This window comes from Lithobates pipiens, unplaced genomic scaffold, assembly GCF_037356315.1.
Source record: "Lithobates pipiens isolate NorthernLeopardFrog02 unplaced genomic scaffold, aLitPip1_a1.2 Scaffold_35, whole genome shotgun sequence".
In the NCBI taxonomy this organism is placed as follows: domain Eukaryota; kingdom Metazoa; phylum Chordata; class Amphibia; order Anura; family Ranidae; genus Lithobates; species Lithobates pipiens.
Genome location: NW_027507811.1, coordinates 2,031,431 through 2,058,861, shown reverse-complemented (window position 1 = coordinate 2,058,861; position 27,431 = coordinate 2,031,431). Strand labels below are relative to the sequence as shown.

Below are 27,431 nucleotides of genomic sequence, written 5' to 3'. Positions count from 1 at the left end.
AGTCTCTGGTACCTCCCTTTGGATGTAGAAGCTCATGGATGTTCGTAGGCGGAAGCCAGGAGGTCCTTGTCTGCAAACTCGAGGGAACTTGGCCAATCCCCAGAATCCTGGCAGGGTAGCTAGGTCAGCCCTAAAATATGGTGGAGCCATGCCAGCGGGGGGGGGATTGGGTGGAAGATTGATTGCTGAGGAGGCTGTTGGTACCTTAGGAGGGGTCACCTAGGTCTAGAGGGCTTTGTCTCGAGGCTAGGCTCAGGCTGGCTGAGAAGAATTCATAGGATCTTGCTGGAGACCTGGAGTTGACAGGCGTGTAGATTCATTATAAGCCAGGCCTGACCATAATGTAAGATTCCCATGTGGAGACAGAGCCTTTGTTTGAGGAGAGGTGTGTGCTCCAGCCAGGAGAGGTGACCCACTCAGGAGAATTCATCCCAGGTTTGAGGGAATCCTTGTCCACAGCACTGGGAGACGTGGGACAGCTGTGTCAATCTGGGGAGACTGAGAAAGTGGAGGCAACTAGAGAGTGCATGGGACTGGAGGGAGTCTATAAGTCTCAGGAGAGTAAGCCACGTACACACGATCAGATTGTTGGCCAACAAAGCATTAAACTTTTTGTCTGAAGGGCGTATGCCGGGAACTTGTCTTGCATACAAACGGTACACAATTGTCGGCCAACAAACACGAACGTAGTGGAATTTCAGCTCTTGAGCGCCACCCCTTGGGCCCCTTCTGCTAACGTCGTGTTTGGTGAGCACTGATCCTGAGCGTGCATGTTTGTAACTTTGGACTTTTGTGTGACTGACTTGTGTACAGACCGATATTGAGTGGTGCATTTCATATAAAGTCCCCCCGCCCTTATTATCCCCCCTTTTTTCCCCTTTTTGTTTTAACTTACTAGGGATGGAGACCTAGGTATGTCAGGTTCGAGGTCTCATACAAAGTCCCAAACAATTCGCTTTTTTCGATACGAAAATCTGACAATAGACCAGCGTCCGCCGAAAATTTACTAGCCTGCTATTTGTTGGCTGGAAGTTGGACAACAATTGTCTGATGGATCGTACTAACGGTCAGATTTTAGGCAAACAGTCTGTCATCACACAATGCCCGGCTGAAAAATCCGATCGTGTGTACGAGGCTTTAGAGGGGCCGGGGTGTCAGGAGAACCTATATCCAAGGGCCAGGAGGTGGACCCATGTGGTGAGGTGCTGCAGCTAAAGGCTGAGAGAGCCAGGAGAACCAAAGATCTGGGAGCCAGGACTACAAGCTTAGTGAGCCAGGAGAACCAGAGATCTGGGAGCTAGGACTACAAGCTTAGTGAGCCAGGAGAACCAGAGATCTGGGAGCTAGGACTACAAGCTGAGAGAGCCAGGAGAACCAGAGATCTGGGAGCTAGGACTACAAGCTTAGTGAGCCAGGAGAACCAGAGATCTGGGAGCTAGGACTACAAGCTGAGAGAGCCAGGAGAACCAGAGATCTGGGAGCCAGGACTACAAGCTGAGAGAGCCAGGAGAACCAGAGATCTGGGAGCCAGGACTACAAGCTGAGTGAGCCAGGAGAACCAGAGAGCTGGGAGCCAGGACTACAAGCTGAGAGAGCCAGGAGAACCAGAGATCTGGGAGCCAGGACTACAAGCTTAGTGAGCCAGGAGAACCAGAGATCTGGGAGCCAGGACTACAAGCTGAGTGAGCCAGGAGAACCAGAGAGCTGGGAGGTAGGACTACAAGCTGAGAGAGCCAGGAGAACCAGAGATCTGGGAGCTAGGACTGCAAGCTGAGAGAGCCAGGAGAACCAGAGATCTAGGAGCTAGGACTACAAGCTGAGACAGCCAGGAGAACCAGAGATCTGGGAGCTAGGACTACAAGCTGAGAGAGCCAGGAGAACCAGAGATCTGGGAGCTAGGACTACAAGCTGAGAGAGCCAGGAGAACCAGAGATCTAGGAGCTAGGACTACAAGCTGAGAGAGCCAGGAGAACCAGAGATCTAGGAGCTAGGACTACAAGCTGAGACAGCCAGGAGAACCAGAGATCTAGGAGCTAGGACTACAAGCTGAGACAGCCAGGAGAACCAGAGATCTGGGAGCTAGGACTACAAGCTGAGAGAGCCAGGAGAACCAGAGATCTGGGAGCTAGGACTACAAGCTGAGAGAGCCAGGAGAACCAGAGATCTAGGAGCTAGGACTACAAGCTGAGAGAGCCAGGAGAACCAGAGATCTAGGAGCTAGGACTACAAGCTGAGACAGCCAGGAGAACCAGAGATCTGGGAGCCAGGACTACAAGCTGAGAGAGCCAGGAGAACCAGAGATCTAGGAGCCAGGACTACAAGCTGAGAGAGCCAGGAGAACCAGAGATCTGGGAGCTAGGACTACAAGCTGAGAGAGCCAGGAGAACCAGAGATCTAGGAGCTAGGACTACAAGCTGAGAGAGCCAGGAGAACCAGAGATCTGGGAGCTAGGACTACAAGCTGAGAGAGCCAGGAGAACCAGAGATCTAGGAGCTAGGACTACAAGCTGAGACAGCCAGGAGAACCAGAGATCTGGGAGCCAGGACTACAAGCTGAGAGAGCCAGGAGAACCAGAGATCTGGGAGCCAGGACTACAAGCTGAGAGAGCCAGGAGAACCAGAGATCTGGGAGCTAGGACTACAAGCTGAGAGAGCCAGGAGAACCAGAGATCTGGGAGCTAGGACTACAAGCTGAGAGAGCCAGGAGAACCAGAGATCTAGGAGCTAGGACTACAAGCTGAGAGAGCCAGGAGAACCAGAGATCTAGGAGCTAGGACTACAACCTGAGAGAACCAGGAGAACCAGAGATCTGGGAGCTAGGACTACAAGCTGAGACAGCCAGGAGAACCAGAGATCTGGGAGCCAGGACTACAAGCTGAGAGAGCCAGGAGAACCAGAGATCTAGGAGCTAGGTCTACAACCTGAGAGAACCAGGAGAACCAGAGATCTGGGAGCCAGGACTACAAGCTTAGTGAGCCAGGAGAACCAGAGATCTGGGAGCCAGGACTACAAGCTGAGTGAGCCAGGAGAACCAGAGAGCTGGGAGCCAGGACTACAAGCTGAGAGAGCCAGGAGAACCAGAGATCTGGGAGCTAGGACTACAAGCTGAGAGAGCCAGGAGAACCAGAGATCTGGGAGCCAGGACTACAAGCTGAGTGAGCCAGGAGAACCAGAGAGCTGGGAGCCAGGACTACAAGCTGAGAGAGCCAGGAGAACCAGAGATCTGGGAGCCAGGACTACAAGCTGAGAGAGCCAGGAGAACCAGAGATCTGGGAGCTAGGACTACAAGCTGAGAGAGCCAGGAGAACCAGAGATCTAGGAGCTAGGACTACAAGCTGAGTGAGCCAGGAGAACCAGAGAGCTGGGAGCTAGGACTACAAGCTGAGAGAGCCAGGAGAACCAGAGATCTAGGAGCTAGGACTACAAGCTGAGAGAGCCAGGAGAACCAGAGATCTAGGAGCTAGGACTACAAGCTGAGAGAGCCAGGAGAACCAGAGATCTGGGAGCTAGGACTGCAAGCTGAGAGAGCCAGGAGAACCAGAGATCTAGGAGCTAGGACTACAAGCTGAGAGAGCCAGGAGAACCAGAGATCTGGGAGCCAGGACTACAAGCTGAGAGAGCCAGGAGAACCAGAGATCTAGGACTACAAGCTGAGAGAGCCAGGAGAACCAGAGATCTAGGAGCTAGGACTACAAGCTGAGACAGCCAGGAGAACCAGAGATCTGGGAGCTAGGACTACAAGCTGAGAGAGCCAGGAGAACCAGAGATCTGGGAGCTAGGACTACAAGCTGAGAGAGCCAGGAGAACCAGAGATCTAGGAGCTAGGACTACAAGCTGAGAGAGCCAGGAGAACCAGAGATCTAGGAGCTAGGACTACAAGCTGAGAGAGCCAGGAGAACCAGAGATCTGGGAGCTAGGACTACAAGCTGAGAGAGCCAGGAGAACCAGAGATCTAGGAGCTAGGACTACAAGCTGAGAGAGCCAGGAGAACCAGAGATCTGGGAGCTAGGACTACAAGCTGAGAGAGCCAGGAGAACCAGAGATCTAGGAGCTAGGACTACAAGCTGAGACAGCCAGGAGAACCAGAGATCTGGGAGCCAGGACTACAAGCTGAGAGAGCCAGGAGAACCAGAGATCTGGGAGCCAGGACTACAAGCTGAGAGAGCCAGGAGAACCAGAGATCTAGGAGCCAGGACTACAAGCTGAGAGAGCCAGGAGAACCAGAGATCTGGGAGCTAGGACTACAAGCTGAGAGAGCCAGGAGAACCAGAGATCTAGGAGCTAGGACTACAAGCTGAGAGAGCCAGGAGAACCAGAGATCTAGGAGCTAGGACTACAACCTGAGAGAACCAGGAGAACCAGAGATCTGGGAGCTAGGACTACAAGCTGAGACAGCCAGGAGAACCAGAGATCTGGGAGCCAGGACTACAAGCTGAGAGAGCCAGGAGAACCAGAGATCTAGGAGCTAGGACTACAACCTGAGAGAACCAGGAGAACCAGAGATCTGGGAGCTAGGACTACAAGCTGAGAGAGCCAGGAGAACCAGAGATCTAGGAGCTAGGACTACAAGCTGAGAGAGCCAGTAGAACCAGAGATCTGGGAGCTAGGACTACAAGCTGAGAGAGCCAGGAGAACCAGAGATCTAGGAGCTAGGACTACAAGCTGAGACAGCCAGGAGAACCAGAGATCTGGGAGCCAGGACTACAAGCTGAGAGAGCCAGGAGAACCAGAGATCTGGGAGCCAGGACTACAAGCTGAGAGAGCCAGGAGAACCAGAGATCTAGGAGCCAGGACTACAAGCTGAGAGAGCCAGGAGAACCAGAGATCTGGGAGCTAGGACTACAAGCTGAGAGAGCCAGGAGAACCAGAGATCTAGGAGCTAGGACTACAAGCTGAGAGAGCCAGGAGAACCAGAGATCTAGGAGCTAGGACTACAACCTGAGAGAACCAGGAGAACCAGAGATCTAGGAGCTAGGACTACAACCTGAGAGAACCAGGAGAACCAGAGATCTGGGAGCTAGGACTACAAGCTGAGACAGCCAGGAGAACCAGAGATCTGGGAGCCAGGACTACAAGCTGAGAGAGCCAGGAGAACCAGAGATCTAGGAGCCAGGACTACAAGCTGAGAGAGCCAGGAGAACCAGAGATCTAGGAGCTAGGACTACAACCTGAGAGAACCAGGAGAACCAGAGATCTGGGAGCTAGGACTACAAGCTGAGAGAGCCAGGAGAACCAGAGATCTGGGAGCCAGGACTACAAGCTGAGAGAGCCAGGAGAACCAGAGATCTGGGAGCCAGGACTACAAGCTGAGAGAGCCAGGAGAACCAGAGATCTGGGAGCTAGGACTACAAGCTGAGAGAGCCAGGAGAACCAGAGATCTGGGAGCTAGGACTACAAGCTGAGAGAGCCAGGAGAACCAGAGATCTGGGAGCCAGGACTACAAGCTGAGACAGCCAGGAGAACCAGAGATCTAGGAGATAGGACTACAAGCTGAGACAGCCAGGAGAACCAGAGATCTGGGAGCCAGGACTACAAGCTGAGAGAGCCAGGAGAACCAGAGATCTGGGAGCTAGGACTACAAGCTGAGAGAGCCAGGAGAACCAGAGATCTAGGAGATAGGACTACAAGCTGAGACAGCCAGGAGAACCAGAGATCTGGGAGCTAGGACTACAAGCTGAGAGAGCCAGGAGAACCAGAGATCTAGGAGCTAGGACTACAAGCTGAGAGAGCCAGGAGAACCAGAGATCTGGGAGCCAGGACTACAAGCTGAGAGAGCCAGGAGAACCAGAGATCTGGGAGCTAGGACTACAAGCTGAGAGAGCCAGGAGAACCAGAGATCTAGGAGATAGGACTACAAGCTGAGACAGCCAGGAGAACCAGAGATCTGGGAGCCAGGACTACAAGCTGAGAGAGCCAGGAGAACCAGAGATCTAGGAGCTAGGACTACAAGCTGAGACAGCCAGGAGAACCAGAGATCTGGGAGCTAGGACTACAAGCTGAGAGAGCCAGGAGAACCAGAGATCTGGGAGCCAGGACTACAAGCTGAGAGAACCAGGAGAACCAGAGATCTAGGAGCTAGGACTACAAGCTGAGACAGCCAGGAGAACCAGAGATCTGGGAGCCAGGACTACAAGCTGAGAGAGCCAGGAGAACCAGAGATCTGGGAGCTAGGACTACAAGCTGAGAGAGCCAGGAGAACCAGAGATCTGGGAGCCAGGACTACAAGCTGAGAGAGCCAGGTGGTTTAGTAGTCTCTTTTATCTGTTTTCGCTGGAGAAGAACCTCTGCGTGGGCAACTGTGTTTATTACTTTTGGTAAATAAAAGTGGGTTTCTAAGCCTTTCAAACACGCAGTTCGGACTGGCATGGACTTCACGGAACTTCATCTACTACGAGCTAAGCAACTCCCATATTACAAATATATATATATATATATATTTCTTGGTGGGGGTGGAGATGACCCCCATCGATAAGGATATACAGTACATACACACACAGCACAAGGCCGTGTTCACACTACGAGACGTTTCTCGGGGCTGCAGTTCCTCTGAGCTCCACAAGGTGGTGATCTTCTAACTTCTACCATAGAGACAGGAAGTCTCTATGGAAAACAGGAAGTGATGTCAGGACCAGACAGGAAATGGTGTTAGATAAAGGCATCAAGTTCCATGAGCTACGAAGTAGACAGGAGACGTTGCTGGAAGTGGCAGTAGAGAAGGTAATAAGATCTTATCTTCTATTTACACCCAGTAACCCCCCGTCATGTCCGTCCTCTTCCTCCATAGTCACTGTGATGTCTTTTATCTCCAGCAGATGATGATACACACATATATAGTGTGGGAACCTAGATTACCCCCTTCAGGGGCAGAACATTCCCCCACTTACGGGGCCGGAACATTCTCTTCATATTGGAGATAAATTCTAGTAATATGTTCCTCTAAACAAACATCATTGACCATAAATAGACAAGACAATCACCATCCTGACCATACATGGCCTACAAAGGGCAATTATTACACTACGCAGGCAGCCAATGGGCAACTATTATTATACACTATGCAGCCAACACAATGATGGAGTGCCGGGGTCAGGAGTATGGAGCATAGATTGCTGGTCAGGAGGAAGAAAACATCCCCCAGCCTGCCATGAAGAATATGATCCATCATTGGTGTCTGAGAGAGGAAAATACTGAAGGAAGTAGAGGAGCCGAGGAACATCTCAGGGGGTACTGAGGCTGGAGGATCTTGGGGCTCCTGAGGAGGCAGTGAAGCTGAACAGCACTGAGGGGGTGGTGGGGTTGAAGGACTCTGGGACCTTATTAGAGGGTTCTGAAGGAAGAGGAGGCTGTAGGGCTCAGTTGGACTCTAAGGTAGGGAATGGGGCTCTTGGTCTGTGATGGTCCTCCCACCTTAAATGACTTCAGACCTCCTTACAGAACTCCTGCCAGGAAAGGGAGTCGTCCTTCACCTTCTTCCCACCTCACTGGTCAAATACAATTCTCCGAGATACCAAGTGGAATGGAGGAGCGTCCTTCACCGCTTGGAAGGCACAGTGGGGTTTTTTTTTGCATTGCATTGACTATTGGGTGGTCGGGGGTCAGTGCTGTGTATATAGAGCACAGTCCAATACCTTATCATTACACAGGAACCCACCCCCACTCTGTACAACCCCCCCACCCTGTACAACCCCCCACCCTGCACAACCCCCGCCCTGTACTGTCCTGGATACGACTGTATACTTAACCAAGAGAACAAAGAAACCCACTCACCTAGCACCCCAATACACAGTGCTCCTCTCAACTCCTAGAACCCCAGATACACAGTGCTCCTCTCAACTCCTAGCGCCCCCCCCCCCCCGATACACAGTGCTCCCTTCACCTCCTAGCACCCCCCAATACACAGTGCTCCCCTCACCACCTAGCACCCCCCCAATACACAGTGCTCCCTTCACCTCCTAGCGCCCCCCAATACACAGTGCTCCCTTCACCTCCTAGCACCCCCCAATACACAGTGCTCCCCTCACCACCTAGCACCCCCCCAATACACAGTGCTCCCTTCACCTCCTAGCACCCCCCAATACACAGTGCTCCCCTCACCACCTAGCACCCCCCCCAATACACAGTGCTCCCTTCACCTCCTAGCGCCCCCCAATACACAGTGCTCCCTTCACCTCCTAGCGCCCCCCGATACACAGTGCTCCCCTCACCTCCTAGAACCCCCAATACACAGTGCTCCCTTCACCTCCTAGCGCCCCCCCGATACACAGTGCTCCCTTCACCTCCTAGCACCCCCCAATACACAGTGCTCCCCTCACCTCCTAGCACCCCCCGATACACAGTGCTCCACTCACCTCCTAGCCCCCCCCCCGATACACAGTGCTCCACTCACCTCCTAGCCCCCCCCCCCCCCGATACACAGTGCTCCACTCACCTCCTAGCACCCCCCGATACACAGTGCTCCACTCACCTCCTAGAACCCCCAATACACAGTGCTCCACTCACCTCCTAGAACCCCCAATACGCAGTGCTCCACTCACCACCTAGCACCCCCAATACACAGTGCTCCCTTCACCTCCTAGCACCCCCCAATACACAGTGCTCCCCTCACCTCCTAGCACCCCCCGATACACAGTGCTCCACTCACCTCCTAGCCCCCCCCGATACACAGTGCTCCACTCACCTCCTAGCCCCCCCCCCCCCGATACACAGTGCTCCACTCACCTCCTAGAACCCCCAATACACAGTGCTCCACTCACCTCCTAGCACCCCCAATACACAGTGCTCCCCCACCCCCTAGCACCCCGCAATACACAGTGCTAACCTCCTAGAACCCCCAATACACAGTGCTCCCCTCACCTCATAGAACCCCCAATACACAGTGCTCCCCTCACCTCCTAGAACCCTCCAATACACAGTGCTCACCTCCTAGAACCCCCAATACACAGTGCTCCCCTCACCTCCTAGAACCCCCAATACACAGTGCTCCCTTCACCTCCTAGTGCCCCCCCAATACACAGTGCTCCCTTCACCTCCTAGTGCCCCCCAATACACAGTGCTCCCTTCACCTCCTAGAACCCCCAATACACAGTGCTCCCTTCACCTCCTAGCACCCCCCCCAATACACAGTGCTCCCTTCACCTCCTAGCGCCCCCCCGATACACAGTGCTCCCTTCACCTCCTAGCACCCCCCAATACACAGTGCTCCCCTCACCTCCTAGCACCCCCCGATACACAGTGCTCCACTCACCTCCTAGCCCCCCCCCCCCCCCGATACACAGTGCTCCACTCACCTCCTAGCCCCCCCCCCCCCCCCGATACACAGTGCTCCACTCACCTCCTAGCACCCCCCGATACACAGTGCTCCACTCACCTCCTAGAACCCCCAATACACAGTGCTCCACTCACCTCCTAGCACCCCCAATACACAGTGCTCCCCCACCCCCTAGCACCCCGCAATACACAGTGCTAACCTCCTAGAACCCCCAATACACAGTGCTCCCCTCACCTCATAGAACCCCCAATACACAGTGCTCCCCTCACCTCCTAGAACCCTCCAATACACAGTGCTCACCTCCTAGAACCCCCAATACACAGTGCTCCCCTCACCTCCTAGAACCCCCAATACACAGTGCTCCCTTCACCTCCTAGTGCCCCCCCAATACACAGTGCTCCCTTCACCTCCTAGTGCCCCCCAATACACAGTGCTCCCTTCACCTCCTAGAACCCCCAATACACAGTGCTCCCTTCACCTCCTAGCACCCCCCCCAATACACAGTGCTCCCTTCACCTCCTAGCACCCCCCAATACACAGTGCTCCCCTCACCTCCTAGCACCCCCCGATACACAGTGCTCCACTCACCTCCTAGCCCCCCCCCCCCGATACACAGTGCTCCACTCACCTCCTAGCCCCCCCCCCCCCCCCGATACACAGTGCTCCACTCACCTCCTAGCACCCCCCGATACACAGTGCTCCACTCACCTCCTAGAACCCCCAATACACAGTGCTCCACTCACCTCCTAGCACCCCCAATACACAGTGCTCCCCCACCCCCTAGCACCCCGCAATACACAGTGCTAACCTCCTAGAACCCCCAATACACAGTGCTCCCCTCACCTCCTAGAACCCCCAATACACAGTGCTCCCCTCACCTCCTAGAACCCCCAATACACAGTGCTCCCCTCACCTCCTAGAACCCCCAATACACAGTGCTCACCTCCTAGAACCCCCAATACACAGTGCTCCCCTCACCTCCTAGCACCCCCCAATACACAGTGCTCCCTTCACCTCCTAGCACCCCCCCAATACACAGTGCTCCCTTCACCTCCTAGTGCCCCCCCAATACACAGTGCTCCCTTCACCTCCTAGTGCCCCCCCAATACACAGTGCTCCCTTCACCTCCTAGCGCCCCCCCCCCCCCAATACACAGTGCTCCCCTCACCTCCTACTACTACTCTAAAGTTGAAGAAGAATTGTTGCTCCTGATGCTGCAGAGCTGGTGGCATTGCAGGTACCAGTTGAGTGAACTCCACACCTTTTCATTTGGGTTTGTGGACTTTGGCTAACAGAGCCGGAACCCAGATGTAACACCCTGGTGTTGGGCAGGATTGCTAACAAATTTAGCTTGCTAGATGGTAACTAGCCTGGCTGATCAGGGATTCACTGGCTTTTCCCTAACTTTGGATTTGATGGACCTCTCTCTTCTGTCACTAGGTGGCATTGTTGCCTATGACATTAGAATGACTCGGGCATAGTGAATGCAGACTAGGAGTGGATGGGTTGTCGCAGCCATTTGGCGGGGGTTTCTTCAGTTCCTTGGCCTGCTGGGAGAGCCTATTTATTCGGAAAAAGTCAGGTGATCAGTGTTCTGTGCCACCCGGGATGCCTATCTGGCTGGACGTGTGTGACAACGCTCCGGGTTGCTAGGCAAGAAGCCTGAGGCCTATCCCGGGAGCACCTGGCTGCTAGGCTGTCTGCGGTCTATCTAGGTTTGAGAGAAGCAGCGCGGGGTTGGGGTTTTCGCCTGGAAGCCCAGCCAAGTTGCAGAGGTTCCACCGGACGGGGAACCACATCATTGCCAGCGGTGAGGGAGAACCACATGGGAAGAAAACTCCTGTTACCACAGGCAAGTGAGGATCAAGGTCAGAGATAAAGGAGACACGTTTGCCATTAAGGGATAACCACTCCGGTTATCAGAGGCCAGTTATGGAAACCTGAAGAAGTACCAGAGCAGCTTTATTCACTAGCTGGGGATGGTGAACAAGTCAGAAAGCTTCAGCAGAGCCTATTTTTATCTCGGAGTCTGTCAATTGCTATTACATCTGCCTATGAGTGTGCTGACCCTAACTCTCTCGCCCCCTCAGTTTTTTTTAAGAGACAATAAATCGCTTTTGTTTCGCATCCAAAAAGTGACTGGCGCCCATGTTTTCAGCTTGCATTACACCCACCATGCCTAGTAACCCATACTGTGAAGAAGGATGTCAGTTCTCCCTAACTCTGGAGGTCACCATTAGGCCTTTTGGAGGTCAGGGATTCCGCTACACAGATATTCAAAACGACTTTACCTCGCTGACTTGAATTGCCGAAGTTCACATTTTTTCTGCAAAAGTGCTTAGGTAGCCAGTCTAGTTAGAATGTCCACCTCCTGTTTCTTTCAGGGCTTCCGAGAGATAAGTGCGAAGAGTTTGCCCTTAGGGGGGCAGTCCCAGAGAACTTGTCCTATTATGACAATGTTTAGTATTGATGTTGTAATTGCCTTTTTTTGGTAGGAGGGTCGCCTCTTAGGAGAGGATGCTCCCACGGTTGGCTTGTAGATGGTGTGATGGACCCTGTTACTCAAGAAGAGTATCGTATAAGCTTCCCTTGCTCGGTAACGGAACAATCCAAGATCCCTTAGCTCACTCTTTCACTTGTCGGCAGGACACAGCATCGGGTGGTGCAAGACATCAACTATTTATTGAAACGTGGGTACAGAGAGATCTACACTTGAGAGGTCCAATTAATGGGAGAAAGACAATAAACACATCCCCACCCCACCTCAGACTATCTGGTAAACAGCCGTCTGAGACAAACTCCTACAATATTCCAGCAGTCTGAAAAGATGGAAATAATGTATCTTCATAGATTTCTTAAGGGATATTGTTGATAAATATTGCTGTTCCAAGTGAAGGAACCTCTCCAACTTTCAAAACAAACCACACATATAAGACCCAGGATAACAGGGGTAGCGCGAAATGCTGAGTCCAGGGGGGAATAGTACGCCCAGGAGGGGCAAGGAGGGCTGCTAAGGAAAGAGTATATGTGGTTGTACTGGAAGTCAGGTTAGGGCAGACCAGACTGGGCTTCTCGGTCACCATGTGTCAGGTCACCTTGAGGCGAGATGACAGATGCACACCGTAGGGATCAGGAGTGCACCGCAAGGTTGTGGACCCTACGGCTGACTGCTGCGGACGGGGGTCAAGGTGATAGGAAGGCAGGGCCGCCAGAACACCAAGATGGATCCCACCGGGGTTAGAGCGTAAGATTCCCTGGGGCGCAGAGCCTAAGAGCCAGCAGGTGTTCACCAGAGCCTCGAGTAGTGAGGATGGACTTGGCTGCAACTGGCTCCAGGTCGCGACCCCCACAGGGTCCCCCAGCTCACACCCTCAGTAGGCAACAGGAGGATAGGGATGGTGAGGGACAAAGCCAAGGTCGGGGCCACAAGCAGACAGGAATAGTCAGGGACACGCCAAAAGGTCAGGATCACAGGCAAACAGGGAGAGTCAAGGACACGCCAAAGTCAGTAACGGAATAACAGCAGAGCACACGGCATGTAACAGGAAGCTAAACACCTAAAGGTTAATCAGCAGGGTTGGCCTGCAGTGCACAGGTTAATATAGAGTTGTCTGATAGGAGCTAGGGTGGAGTCATGCCAGAGGATGGATTACAAAGGCAGTCAGGTGAGGGTCGGCTGGTCTCTAGAGATGAACACATGGAGACAGGTAAGCAGATGAACTCTATTGCATAACCATGACACCATGTGCCCCTAATAGACACAGGGTAACTTGCACATAAGAGGGGCCTGGGGAGCTGAAAAATTTGTTTCCAGACCTCTCTAAGGTAAACTGGGTTCCACGGGCCTCCCCACCCAAAGTGACTCCCGTCATAGATGGGATTTGGCACCTTTCGAAGGGGGAGCAGGTACCTGTTTTTGACAGGTACCCATTCCCCACTTCCGGGAGATGGAGCCGCGGCACGATCACTCGGAAGTTCAGACCGCCTCCCCCCCCCCGACGGGCCATTCAGAATGTGAAGTGCGCTTTACGCATGCACATTAGGGAACCGGCTGTAAAAGCCGCAGTGGCTTTACTGCCGGGTTCCCTTGCTACGAATGGCGGCGGCAGCACCCGACAGCCGATGCAGTGCCGACATCTCTGGATTCCAGGACAGGTAAGTGTCCCTAATTTTAAAAGTCAGCAGCTGGAGAAGCAAGTGGAGAGACTTCTTCTCTTCACTTCTAAAACTTCTGTTTGTGCTAATCACCAGGAGGCAGGATTCAAGGTGTTGCCCCGGTGTGACATATACGCCTGTGAGAATCCATAAGATGTTCCCTGAGAGCTCAGATGTGTGCTTGAGGTGTGGGGAGGTACCTAGTTCTATCCTCCACATCTTCCAGTCTTATCGTCTTCTGCTTCCTTATCGAACCGAGGTTCACCGCATTGTCCAGAAGTTTACTGATCGGGAGTTGCCTTTTGACCCCTGCGTTCTTCCTCTTGCACCACCACGAGATTCCAAGCAAGATCTATAGGAGACCCATCTTGCCTCTTCAAACAGCGAAGAGCTGTATCCCGCTGTATTGGAAGTAGACACATCCGGCGGCGGTGGCTGTCTGGTTGAAAAGAGTAGGCGAAATCGATGCAATGGAGGATTTGGTGGCCACAGACAGAATGAGAGACTTAATGAGAAGTTCCTCAAGAAATGGTTTTATTGGCACAAGTTAGTGCGGAGCTGGTGACTTAACTCCCCTGGGAGCTGAGACGCATGGGAAGGCTCCCCAGGCATGGATGGAGGGACTGGCTGGTAGAGCTCCTCTTTAAGTATTGTCAGCTTAGGATTAGTTAGGTATGTGGTTGTTTCTTTGACCCCCCCCACCCCCAATCATTTACATTTGTGGCGGGGGAGGAGGATGCACAGACCACTTGGTAGGGCTCAACCTAAACCTGTGTATTTATATTTGTACAGTAGATGCTTTTATATTTTTGCAATTATAACTTTTTGTATTTCTTGGCCTCAAATGTGGAATGCCACATTGTACCCCAGTAATTTTGTTAAACTTTTTTTTATTATTATTGTGTGACCAACACCATCCAAATAATTTTTCCTTTCATTTCACAAAGTTATCCGTCTACAAGGAGACCTGTATAGATCAAATGACGCCACCCATGAGGATGGAGGAGGACCGGAGTCACATGACTGAGAAGATACTAAACCTCACCCTGGAGATCATCTACCTGCTGACCGGAGAGGTGAGGAGGATTCTGGGAGGTCACATGACATCACTCTTATCTCTATTAATAAAACACAGACCTGACCGGAGAGGTGAGGAGGATTCTGGGAGGTCACATGACATCACTCTTATCTCTATTAATAAAACACAGACCTGACCGGAGAGGTGAGGAGGATTCTGGGAGGTCACATGACATCACTCTCATCTCTATTAATAAAACACAGACCTGACCGGAGAGGTGAGGAGGATTCTGGGAGGTCACATGACATCACTCTTATCTCTATTAATAAAACACAGACCTGACCGGAGAGGTGAGGAGGATTCTGGGAGGTCACACGACATCACTCTTATCTCTATTAATAAAACACAGACCTGACCGGAGAGGTGAGGAGGATTCTGGGAGGTCACATGACATCACTCTTATCTCTATTAATAAAACACAGACCTGACCGGAGAGGTGAGGAGGATTCTGAGAGGTCACATGACATCACTCTTATCTCTATTAATAAAACACAGACCTGACCGGAGAGGTGAGGAGGATTCTGGGAGGTCACATGACATCACTCTTATCTCTATTAATAAAACACAGACCTGACTGGAGAGGTGAGGAGGATTCTGGGATTCTAACATGATGTTCCTATTGGTTCTCCAATACAGAGATTTCCTCTTGTGAAGTCCGGTGATCATATGACCATCACAGTGCCTCCATGTGACTCCCTAAAACCTGAGAGACACAACATGGAGAAGATTCTAGAAGTCACCAAGAAGATGATGGAGCTGCTGACAGGAGAGGTGAGGAGGATTCTGGGAATTCTGGGACATTATCCAGTAACAGACAAGGGATGTGTCTGGATGGTGACTGTATCATTGTGTGTGTCAGGTTCCTATAAGGTGTCAGGATGTCACTGTCTATTTCTCCATGGAGGAGTGGGAGTATTTAGAAGGACACAAGGATCTCTACAAGGACGTCATGATGGCCAATCAGCCGCCCCTCACATCACCGGGTAAGAGGAGACTTTATTGTAAAGGAGAGAGCAGTACGGAGGCTCCACCCATCCCCCATCATCTGATAAACACATAGAAACAATGTATTCAGTCAGTGTGTGTGTTTCCTACAGATGGATCCAGTAATGGGAACCCACCAGAGAGATGTCCCCGTCCTCTGTATTCCCGGGATTCCACACAGGAAGGTCACACCATCCCCCACCATCATCAGGTAAATGAGGAACAATTATTGGTAGTTCTGATTTATACACAGCATGATTGTTACAATGAATGTTTTATTATATCTTCAGAGTGGAAACCTCGGGGATTACAATATTATTGTTAAAGAAGAGTATAAAGAGGAGGATGAGGAGTATGGAGTGATGGAGGAGTTTTCAGAAGGACACAAGGATATGATGGATCCACCAAATACCAGGAACCCACCAGAGAGATGTCCCCGTCCTCTGTATTCCCGGGATTCCACACAGGAAGATCACACCATCCCCCACTGTTACAAGGTTGGTCGGATGGAGCATCTAGAACATGGAGATGTGTGGTTTTTTTTTTATATGTAAGTTCATATTTTACAGATATTCTTTCTCCTTTTCTTAATTTAGAGTGGAGATCCAATGGATATAGAATTTGAGGTGAAATCAGAAGAAGAAGAGAGGTATGTGAGGGATGATCAGCAGTCTATGGAGGAGGATGGAATAACGGGGACATTTATAGAGGAGGACACTCCTACAGAGATCAGCACAGGTGGGTCATTAACACTAAATCCATTCCTCCACCCATACTGCTCACTGATTGGTCCAGAGTAGGGCGGGGGCTGGGTGATATCAGCCTGTAATCCCCTGGTCACTTTCCTGAGCTGTGTTCCCCGTCCTGTATTCCTGGATTTCTCTCCGATAATCTTCCTTCTCTGTGCTGCCGACACAATTTATGGATCTAGACTGGATTTATGGAGATTCTGGGGATCAGCTGGCAGCAAAATGTATGTTCTTGGTATAGACAGTGCTTGACCTAGGCAACAGGGACATGCTTTTCTAGGTCTTGGCAAATGAGCGACCTACTCAATATTAGGTGGATGGTCACGATGTTTTGGCTGATTGTTGTATTGTATGCTACATGCTCCTGCACTGTATACTCTATGTTGTACATTACATACTCCTGACTTAGGGGTGAGCTCGATGTTTGGGTCGAGTTCAACTCGAACATCAGGTGTCCGCAGAAGAACGAGCATTATGGGGCGTTCGTGGGAAATTTGAGTGCCGCAGAACGCCTCATAATGCACTGCAAGATCGCAGTGCATTACTGTATGATGATTGGCCAAATCATGCACCTGACCTGCTTATATCTACAGTGCATTCCGTGGTGTACGGTTTCTACTACTTTTCTGGTGGTGTACATATTACACAATACAGTGCAACCATAGTGCAGTTGCTACTAGTGCGGTGTTGCAAAACAAAATATACATCATGTCCGGGAGGCCACCAAGGAGAGGCAGATGCTCACAGGCCACTAAAAGAGGGCAAGCAGCCTCTGTGTCTACAGTCAACAGCGCTGGTCATGGACATGGTGCATCCACTGCAGGTGGCCATGGGGCACGCTGGTCCTTTTTTTCTGTAGCTGGCCATGTTATTGAGCCACAACATGCAGAAGAGTTGGTGGAGTGGATAACAAAGCCGTCCTCATCCTCTGTCACCCAGGCTCAGAGTAGTTTGCCTTCCAATGCAGCTGCCAAAGCAGCCTATTCCACCGGCTCCTTGTCCAGTCACTTCTTCCGTAGCCCCACCATCATGCACGGAGGAGTCCCCCAAACTATTTGACCAGTGTCGGGTACATGCTGCTGGAGGATGTGGAGCGATTAGAAGGCTCCAATGTTGGTTCCCAGGTTGAGGAAGGGAGTTACATGAGCCTAGAGAGAGGGGGTGCCCAAGAAGGACAGGAAACTGGAAGTCCTGTTCCCCCAGCCGCAGCATTCTGACAAGTTTTCTCCAGTGATGAGGAGGTCACTGACTCTACTTGGGTGCCTGATAGAAGGGAGGAAGAGGATGCACAACTCCAACGAGGCAGGATGTCCTCTAGAGGGCAGCCACCCTACGGCATCGCACCGCAGAGCTCTGGAGGTGCAGGGCGCTGCTGACTCCCCGCTGATTTTGAAAAGTTCCTTGGTGTGGGCTTTTTTTTTTGACACATGTGCAACAGATTGCACCGTTGCTGTTTGCAACCTATGTCTGAAGAGGATCAAGCGTGGCCAGAACAGCAGCCGCTTGGGCACCACATTCTTGACCAGACATATGACGACCTCCCATGCAGTCTGTTGGCAACAGCATTTTAAAGACCCACATCAAAGAAAAAGGCGGACTTCTCCTTGCTCCTCCTCTGGGATCTCCAACCCCACTATACCACCAGTCCTCTCAAAAACCTGCACTGAGAATCTGCTAGCAGTACGCCACCATCTGATTTTAGCAGACAAATTTCCCTACCCCATTTGCTAAACCCTAAAAGAAAATTCGGTCCCAGACATCCACATGCTCAGCATTTGAATGCTAGCTTGGCTAAATTGCTAGAGCTGTAACTGCCCCCTTTCGTGAATTTGTGGAATGTGCTGTACCTCAGTGGCAGGTTCCAAAATGCCACGCCAGCTTTAGCCAGGAATGGCTGTATGTGACAATGGTGCCAACCTTCTCTCCGCCCTCCGACAGGGACACTTGACTCATGTCCCATGTTTGACACATGTCCTGAATTTGGTGGGGCAGCAGTTCTTGAGCAGGTACCCATGCTTACAGGATCTCCTGAGGCAGGCCAGAATAGACTGTGGTCATTTCCGCCAGTCATACAATGCTAGTGCTCGGCTGGCTGACATTCAAGGGAATGCAACCTGCCCACCAACCGTCTCATTTGTGACATGCCCACAACGATGGCAATGCTGCATTGGCTGCACATACAGCAGAGGGCCATCAATGAGTACCTGTGTGAGTATGGCACCAGGACAGGGTCAGGGGAGCTTGGCTTTTTTTCGCCACGCCAGTTGCTACTGATCCAGGATGCATGCACTGTCCTGTCACCATTTGAGGAGGCCACAAGGATGGTGAGCAGTGACAGTGCATGCATCAGTGATACTGTCCTCCTTCTCTTCCTGTTGGAGCACAGGCTTCGTGGAATAATGGACAGGGCACTTGAGGCAGAACAGTGGGAGGAAGAGGAGGACTTCCTTAGCTCTCAAGCCCCCCTTTATCCAGATAGCATTTCTGTGGGCCCACCAATCACACAGGAAGAAGAGGAGGAGGAGGCGGCTTGTGTCAGCATGGATGTAGAGGATAACACTCAGCAGCAGTCTTCAAAGGATGGTTTTAAGTCCCCAGAAACCCAAGGAGTTGTACGAGGCTGGGAGGAGGTAGTCCCTGACAACGTCATCCTCAGTGACCCAGATGACTCACAATTGAATGTGTCTGCAAACTTACTCTGCATGGCCTCCCTGATTCTAGGGTTCGTGGTATCAAGGAGAGGGATCATTACTGGCTGGCAACTCCTCTTGATCCACGTTACAAGGGTAAGGTTGCAGAACTCAGCCTGCCTTCGCAGAGGATGAAACATCTTCACGAGGCCATGAAGAAAGGTTTGTGCAATGCGTTTCCAGACCCTGGGAGGTTACAATTTCCTGGTGCTGGACAATGTGTTGCTGAGGCTTCGTTCAGTCAGCGGAAGAGCGGTGGGGAAGGTGGCCGGCTGACCGATGCCTTTAGACAATTTTTCAGTCCTCAGCACCAAGGTCTGATTGGTTCAAGCAACCATTGCCAATGTATGCATTACATGGTGCATGAATATCTTGGGGCAAGAGCACACCTGGAGACCTTTCCAACAGACCATTCACTGGGTTACTGGGTCTTGAGGATGGACCACTGGCCAGAACTTGCTCAATATACAATTGAGCTACTGGCCTGTCCTGCATCCAGCGTTCTTTCTGAACGCACATTCAGTGCTGCTGGAGGGTTTGTAACAGATCATAGAGTGCGCCAGTCCACAGACTCCGTTGATAGGCTCACATTCATAAAAAATTAATCAGTCGTGGATCCGCTGCTATCAAGCACCTGATGTTGATGTAACGGATTTTTTTATGGATGTGGGATCCCTTGATACTGCCTATGCTGAGTGACTGTACTATTCCGCCTCAATCTAGATGATGCTAGCTGACCCTTAATATCTATACCAGATGCAAAGAGCCTGGTAATGGGCTGGGGGCAGGACTCGGGTCCCCAAACACTTTTTAGGGCAAAAACTTGCATATAAGCCTTTAAAATTAGCACTTTTGATTTTTCACGTTCATGTCCCATAGACTTTAAACAGCGTTTGCGTGTTCGAATGAACTTTTTTGCATGTTTGGATGCGAACCGAACTGGGGGGTGTTCGGCTCATCCCTACTTCTGACCCCTGCACTTTATACTCTATGTTGTACATTGCATAGTCCTGACTTCTGCTCTCTCCCCTCTACCCACTGCTATATATACACATAATATGTATTCTCTTTTGTTACACCCATTTCCTACCAGCTGGACATTTTTATATCTGATGATTTTGTCCCGTTGGAAAGATGGCAATGAGTGATAGAGGGGGAGGGGACACTCGTCCTATAATCCCCTCATCACTGTCACTCCTATAGAAGACAGTTCTCGTTGTTTCCTCCCTCTCTGACTAAGGTCCATGAATAAAGAAATGATCTGGTAGGAGATCAGAGGACCCATTTACTAGTTACCTTGAGGGGGGAATTGTAAGATCCTCAGAGACAAAGCTGCCTGATGTGGGCGGAGTCCTGGTTTAGGGGAACCAATCAGCTCATGTCTAGTAATAATCTTTGTATTTCTATTTTAGTAGATGGACGGGAGATGAGGAAAACCTCAGAGGATTGTCTCACTTTGTCTCCAGACTGTAAAGTAGAAGATGAGGACATCACACAGTATAGTCCAGGAGAAAACCCGACTACCTCAAATGTCCATCCGGCACCACACAGTGTAGATGGACCATCGTATTCCTCTTATCCTGAGGAATCTCAGACTGTGCGGGACGGGGCTGGACCATCGTATTCCTCTTATCCCGAGGAACCTCAGACTGTGCGGGACGGTGCCGGACCATCGTATTCCTCTTATCCCGAGGAACCTCAGACTGTGCGGGACGGTGCCGGACCATCGTATTCCTCTTATCCCGAGGAACCTCAGACTGTGCGGGACGGTGCCGGACCATCGTATTCCTCTTATCCCGAGGAACCTCAGACTGTGCGGGACGGTGCCGGACCATCGTATTCCTCTTATCCCGAGGAACCTCAGACTGTGCGGGACGGTGCCGGACCATCGTATTCCTCTTATCCTGAGGAACCTCAGACTGTGCGGGATGGTGCCGGACCATCGTATTCCTCTTATCCTGAGGAACCTCAGACTGTGCGGGACGGTGCCGGACCATCGTATTCCTCTTATCCCGAGGAACCTCAGACTGTGCGGGACGGTGCCGCAGATAAGAGGTTTATCTGTATAGATTGCGGGAAGTGTTTCCGTTTGAAATCTGCTCTTAATGTTCATAGAAGATCTCACACGGGGGAGAAGCCGTACTCCTGCCCTGAGTGCGATAAAAGTTTTTCCATGAAGTCCCACCTATCCGCACATCAAAGATCTCACACAGGCGAGAAGCCGTACTCCTGCCCCGAGTGCAATAAATGTTTTTCCATGAAGTCCCACCTATCCATACATCAAAGATCACACACGGGTGAGAAGCCGTTTTCCTGCCCTGAGTGCGGGAAAAGTTTTTCACACAGATCCAATCTTTACAGACATCAGAGATTACACGCGGGGGAGAAGCCATATCCCTGTCCCGAGTGCGGGAAATGTTTTCCAGAGAAGTCCAATCTTTACAGACATCAGAGATTGCACAAGGGTGAGAAGCCGTATTCCTGTCCTGAATGTGGGAAATGTTTTTCGAATAGTTACAGTCTGTCCACACATCAGAGATCGCACACGGGGGAAAAGCCGTATTCATGTCTTGAGTGCGGGAAATGTTTTTCAGATAAGTCCAATATTTATACACATCAGAGATCTCACACAGGAGAGAAGCCGTATTCCTGTGCTGAGTGCGGAAAAAGTTTTTCATCTAAGTTACGTCTTGATACACATCAGAGATTGCACACAGGGGAGAAGCCGTATTCCTGTCCTGAGTGCGGGAAATGTTTTTCAGAGAAGTCCAATGTTTACAAACATCAGAGGTCTCACATGGGGGCGAAGCCGCTTTCCTGTCCTGAGTACGGGAATGGTCACTCACAGAAGTCCTCTGTTTACAGTCATCTGAGATTGGACATGGAGGAGAAGCCTCTTTCTTGTCCTGAGTGAGGGAATTGTTCCTCACTGAAATCCTTTCTGTACATCAGGGGGTCCCACACAACCCTGGAGGTGTATTAGTGAGTGCGGGAAATGTCTTGTATATGAATGTTGCTGGACATGTGGGGAAGAAGCACCCCCTGATATACACCTCAGATATACTCCATGGCTGATCTTCATCATGGAAGAAACAGTTCATAAGGAGATGTTGAATTATAATCAATATGGATTACTAATGAGATATGCAGAGGAACCTGATGAAGCCCCAACCACAGGTTAAGAAGTTCAGAGAGAAAATGGGTTCTTTGATCCCTTTCATCTGCCCTCCACCATCCATCGATCTCTCTTCTCACCCCCCAAACAGATGTTTGAGAAAGGCTCCCTCCATATCTGTCTTCTGAAGATCAGCCCTTTGCACACCCACTTCAGGTCACGCCACAAGCAGCTTCCCCTGGGGCGTGGCTCCAAACTCAGCGCAAATCAATTGATTGGTAAATACCAACATGGGGTTTTTAGGGGGCTAAAACAAGTACAATTCCCTTTAAAAAAAGGTTTTCTTTATTAAGTATCCATCAAAATCGTATTCAAATATAACAAATACAGCAGAAAATATTGATGGCTCTCTTCTCCATAATGGCTACACTGTTGCTTTCCTTGACATGTTTCGCCAACAATGGCTTCATCAGGAGGAGCGTTAAGTAAAAAGCACTCGGCGACCTGCCCATAGTAAAAAATACATCATTACTTTGACGTTAAATACGCGTTTTGGCAGCAACTAGCTGCCATAACCCTGGTATAGGTTTTTTTTTTTTTTTTTTTTTTTTACAATGAGCAATTCTGTGTCACTTAAAAGTGGTCTCTCTGGCGCATTCGCCGCCGGATCACTTTTTTTAGAGGCGGCGGGAGAAGTGCCCCACCCCACCGCTTTCCGGTAGTTTCTAGGCTTACCGGAGCCGCCAGAAAAGCTCGGAAGTGATCAGATGCAACCGTTTTGCTGGGGGGCAGGAAGTCGAGTGATGGCAAGATGAGCCCCCACTCATCTCTATGCCCTTGGAGGACCGGAGAGACCTCTAGCAGCATCACTTCCAGTTCTCAGGCAAAAACAAAATGTTTTTTTTATTTTTTTAAAGTCAAAAAAAAAAAAAAAAAAAACATTTTTCTCTTCTTTTCTCTTTTAATGGTAGAGTAGAGATTTGCGTTCTTTTTGACCCCGCCTCTCTTAATAAAGAGGACCTGTCCTGTTTATTTCTTTTACAAGGGATGTTTACATTCCTTGTAAAAAATAAATAAATTAAAAAAATAAAACAAAAAAAAAATAAATGTTTAAAGCATCGCCTATGGAGATTTTTAGGGTGTGACATGTTTGGTATCCATCTTCTCAGCGTAGCATCTTTCACGTTACACAAAAAAATTAGGCTAACTTTTTTTTCTAGGGTTTTTTTTAATTCAAAAGTGTATTTTTAAAAAATATAAAAAAAAAAAAAAATACAGATTTTAACTTGTAAGCAACAACTGTCAGAAAAAGGCTTATGCCCCGTACACACGATCGGAAATTCCGCCAGCAAAAGTCCGATGTGAGCTCTTGGTCTGATAAACCCCCGACTGTGTGTGTGTCGGACTTTTTCTGGTGGAATTCCTGCCAGCAAAAGATTGAGAGCAGGTTCTCAATTTTTGCGGTCGGAAAAAGTTGCGGTCGGAAATTCCGATCATCTGTACCAATTCCGAGGCGCAAAATTCCTCCGCGCGCTCGGAAACATTAAGCGTCATTTTTCTCGGCTCGTCGTACTTGTTGTACATCAACCGCGTTCTTGCCGATCGAAAGTTCAGCGAACTTTTGTGTGACCCGTGTGTAGGCAAGCCAAGCTTGAGTGGAATTCCGTCGGAAAAACCATCCAAGATTTTTCCGACGGAAAATCCGCTCGTGTGTACGCGGCATTAGTCTTCAAGTGGCTAAAGTATACATTTTTTACTTCATATATACAGCAGCAAATATTGATGTCTCTCTTCTCCATAAAGGTTGCTTTCCTCAACATGTTTCGCCAAAAAAGGCTTCATCAGGAGGTGTGTCGACAAGTATTAATGAGCTGTATAAAAAATAACATATACATGTATGTAAAAAAAAAAAAAAAATCATATTTATATACCTTTCATTTATCCAATCAACAAATTAAATTGTCATGTAAGCATGTATAAACATTCTCCTGTGAACATGATGTGGAAGTTAAATAAAATTCCTCTTCTATGTTTAGAAGACGTACAGAAACCTACAAGTGTCCTATTTTTTTTTAATGCGTGGTGGTGCAAAAAAAAATGAAACCCATTAAGTGTACAAAAAAGGCCCATGTGAAAACACACCCAAAAAAAGGGGCACTGAAGGGTGTGCTTTTATCCACCCCCCTCCAAAGGGGTAGGACTTTACCCTAAAACCCCAGGGACAAGGTTACTAACTTAGTCCACCGAGCTGAAAGTCTTGGCAGGCCCCTCTCCTCATGGCCAGCCAAAGTCAACCAACGAGTAGTAGGGCGAGGGGCTCTCCCACTAAGGGCGTGCTTTTATCCACCCTTCCGAAGGGGTAGGACCTTACCCTAAACCCCGAGGGACAAGGTTACTAACTTAGTCCACTGAGCTGAAAGTCTTGGCAGGCCCCTCTCCTCATGGCCAGCCAAAGTCAACCAACGAGTAGTAGGGCGAGGGGCTCTCCCACTAAGGGCGTGCTTTTATCCACCCTTCCGAAGGGGTAGGACCTTACCCTAAACCCCCAGGGACAAGGTTACTAACTTAGTCCACCTAGCTGAAAGGCTAGGGGAACCCCTCTCTTCATGGCCAGCCAAAGTCAACCAATGAGTAGTAGGGCGAGGGGCTCTCCCACTAAGGGTGTGCTTTTATCCACCCTTCCGAAGGGGTAGGACCTTACCCTAAACCCCCAGGGACAAGGTTACTAACTTAGTCCTCCTATCTGAAAGTCTTGGCAGGCCCCTCTTCTCATGGCCAGCCAAAGTCAACCAACGAGTAGTAGGTCGAGGGGCTCTCCCACTAAGGGTGTGCTTTTATCCACCCTTCCGAAGGGGTAGGACCTTACCCTAAACCCCCAGGGACAAGGTTACTAACTTAGTCCACCTAGCTGAAAGTCTTGGCAGGCCCCTCTCCTCATGGCCAGCCAAAGTCAACCAACGAGTAGTAGGTCGAGGGGCTCTCCCACTAAGGGTGTGCTTTTATCCACCCTTCCGAAGGGGTAGGACCTTACCCTAAACCCCCAGGGACAAGGTTACTAACTTAGTCCTCCTAGCTGAAAGTCTTGGCAGGCCCCTCTTCTCATGGCCAGCCAAAGTCAACCAACGAGTAGTAGGTCTTCTCCCAAAGAGAGACCCCCCTCAGTTTACAGGAGGAAGGAACCTAATGGCCACACATCCTCCCCCAGACTTCAAGGTAGGCCCGAGGACGCACACGCTTCATCCAGTGAAAAAAAAAAACACACAAAAGTGAAAGAGTGAAAAACGTGAAGGAAAAAACAAATAGTGGCCGAGCACTGTACACTGGCTAGGCCCTGAGGCCTGATAACAAAAATTGCCCCAGACTTAGCCAAAAGCCCATGAGGTGCAATGCAGAAAAAGTATTTAGTGCGGTGACCATGTGTCGCGTACTGTCAGGAGGAACCATAAACCAAGGAGAGCTTAAAAATGCAGGTAAAATCACATGAAATGGCAAACATTTTACAGATCAGAAACGTAGTCAAAAAACAGAAGCAAGGGTTTCGGAAGCCACATCGGGTAATTAGACGAGCCGGGGGGGTCAGGAAACCAGAAGTCAGTGTTGTCAGGAGCAGAAATCAGAAGTGAAGTCAGCCAGGCCAAGTCATACCATCATGTACCTGGTGAAGACTGGAATGTTGTGGAGGCCTCTCCTGCACGTCCGCCCAACACTCCTGAAGGAGGAGAAAGAGAGTTTAAGGGCAAGGAGTGGCACGCGTGCCATAGCAGCTAGCTGGTGATGTCCTCTCTGTAGGTGGGTAGAGCTGGTAGTCGCAGTCCATGGAACAGGATGCAGGAGCAGCTTGTGACGGAAGCAGAACTGGGAACCTGACAGTGAGGCACTGAATCGGCAAGTCCAGGATGCAGGCCAAGGTCGTTAGCAGCCAGGCAACGTGGTACAGAGTCAGCAGGCAGGCAGATCAGATCCGGTACACAAGTCAAGGATCTGACACCAACAGTGGGGCACTATTCCTCCCACCGACACCAACAGTGGGGCACTATACCTTCCACAGTCACCAACAGTGGGGCACTATTCCTCCCACCGACACCAACAGTGGGGCACTTTACCTCCCACCAGCACCAACAGTGGGGCACTATTCCTCCCACCGACACCAACAGTTGGGCACTATACCTTCCACAGTCGCCAACAGTGGGGCACTATATCTCCCACCGTCACCAACAGTAGGGCACTATTCCTTCCATTGGCACCAACAGTGGGGCAAGCCGGGTCACACATGGGTAAACAGGTACAGCAGATCAGGTCTCGGGAACACGGGAATGAGCTGTAGACCATTCAGCAACCTCACAGTGATAGACCAGTTTAAATAGGCCACTGGGCACCAAGTGCTAATTGGTATGTGTCAGCAAGCGGTTAATGTATCCGTACTCATAGAAGAGGTGGCACAGCACCCGGAATTATACGACCCGAGTATCCCCAGCTATTGTGACGCATACAAAAGAAACAGATCTGGCAACAAGTCGCCCAGTGAGTATTATCCTTCCACTGGGAAAAACTGTCCTCCAGGGGGCAAGAGATTAAAAGCCCTTTGGCACCTAGGTAAGTGCTATGCAAGTTTCACCCAAATAGTGTAGCTTTCATACTACCCGGGTTCCTCATGCTATATAATGGTGGTCTCCAAACTGTGGCCTGGGGGCCAGATGCGGTCCTTTGCTTGCCTTTATCCGGTCCTTGAGGCATTATTTCTGCCACCACCACCACCAACAATGGGGAACTATTCCTTCCACCGACACCAACAATGGGGCACAACACACAACACTGCCAAGCGTGTACACTCCTGTACATGAAGACTTTGTGTTTCACACAACAGCGGGTAACAAGGAAAGAGTTGTCTCCGGCGCAGAGGCGGCTATTTTTTTGGTTAGTATCGGAGCGGACTAACAATATCCGCTCATAATACCTTGTACGGTTGCCGAGTCAAAATCTCCAATTAATGACGGTTTACAGTAACCATAAGTGACGTAATTGGAGATCTTGATGAATTGGCTATTTTAACAGAACACGGGGCCTAACCCTCCCCTTACACACACCCCTCCCCCCGTGCTCAGGACTGCCTGTGTGTGCCATTGTGGCACAGCCAGGAAAGAGGGATGATTCGGGCCAGGCTAGAGGTGTCGCAGATGGCGGGGAGGTCAAGGGTGGGCGCCGACCACCATCCTGTTTATACCCACGAACTCCAACCCTGGTGGCGGGAGCATGCATCGAAAATATCACAGTGGCGTGAGCGGCCGGCACTCCACTGGTATCGATGTGAGAGGTGCTCGGATAGTGCGCCCGGTGATTGTCAGTGAGCGATGGTTATCCCTTCCAATGCGGCTCCATACTCGCCTTCAGCTTAT

General features: G+C 50.5%; 3 protein-coding genes across 3 annotated transcripts in view; all 3 read left to right on the top strand.

Moving 5' to 3' along the window:
* Nucleotides 1–24,084, top strand: part of LOC143955627 (uncharacterized) — a 48,301-nt gene extending 24,217 nt beyond the window's left edge. The window contains exon 2 of the mRNA XM_077465725.1: nucleotides 20,979–24,084. Within this exon, the coding sequence (XP_077321851.1) occupies nucleotides 20,979–21,837 (859 nt within the window). The 3' untranslated portion in view covers nucleotides 21,838–24,084. The remainder of the gene's footprint in view (nucleotides 1–20,978) is intronic.
* The window catches only part of LOC143955793 (uncharacterized), a 136,862-nt gene that overhangs the window by 84,746 nt on the left and 24,685 nt on the right, over nucleotides 1–27,431 (top strand). The window lies entirely within an intron of this gene.
* On the top strand, nucleotides 15,137–20,422 carry LOC143956058 (uncharacterized). The gene is made up of 3 exons (XM_077466186.1): nucleotides 15,137–15,695; nucleotides 15,775–15,981; nucleotides 16,081–20,422. Exons 2-3 carry the CDS (start codon nucleotides 15,847–15,849, stop codon nucleotides 16,282–16,284), a joined length of 339 nt encoding a protein of 112 aa, XP_077322312.1. The 5' UTR covers nucleotides 15,137–15,695; nucleotides 15,775–15,846; the 3' UTR covers nucleotides 16,285–20,422.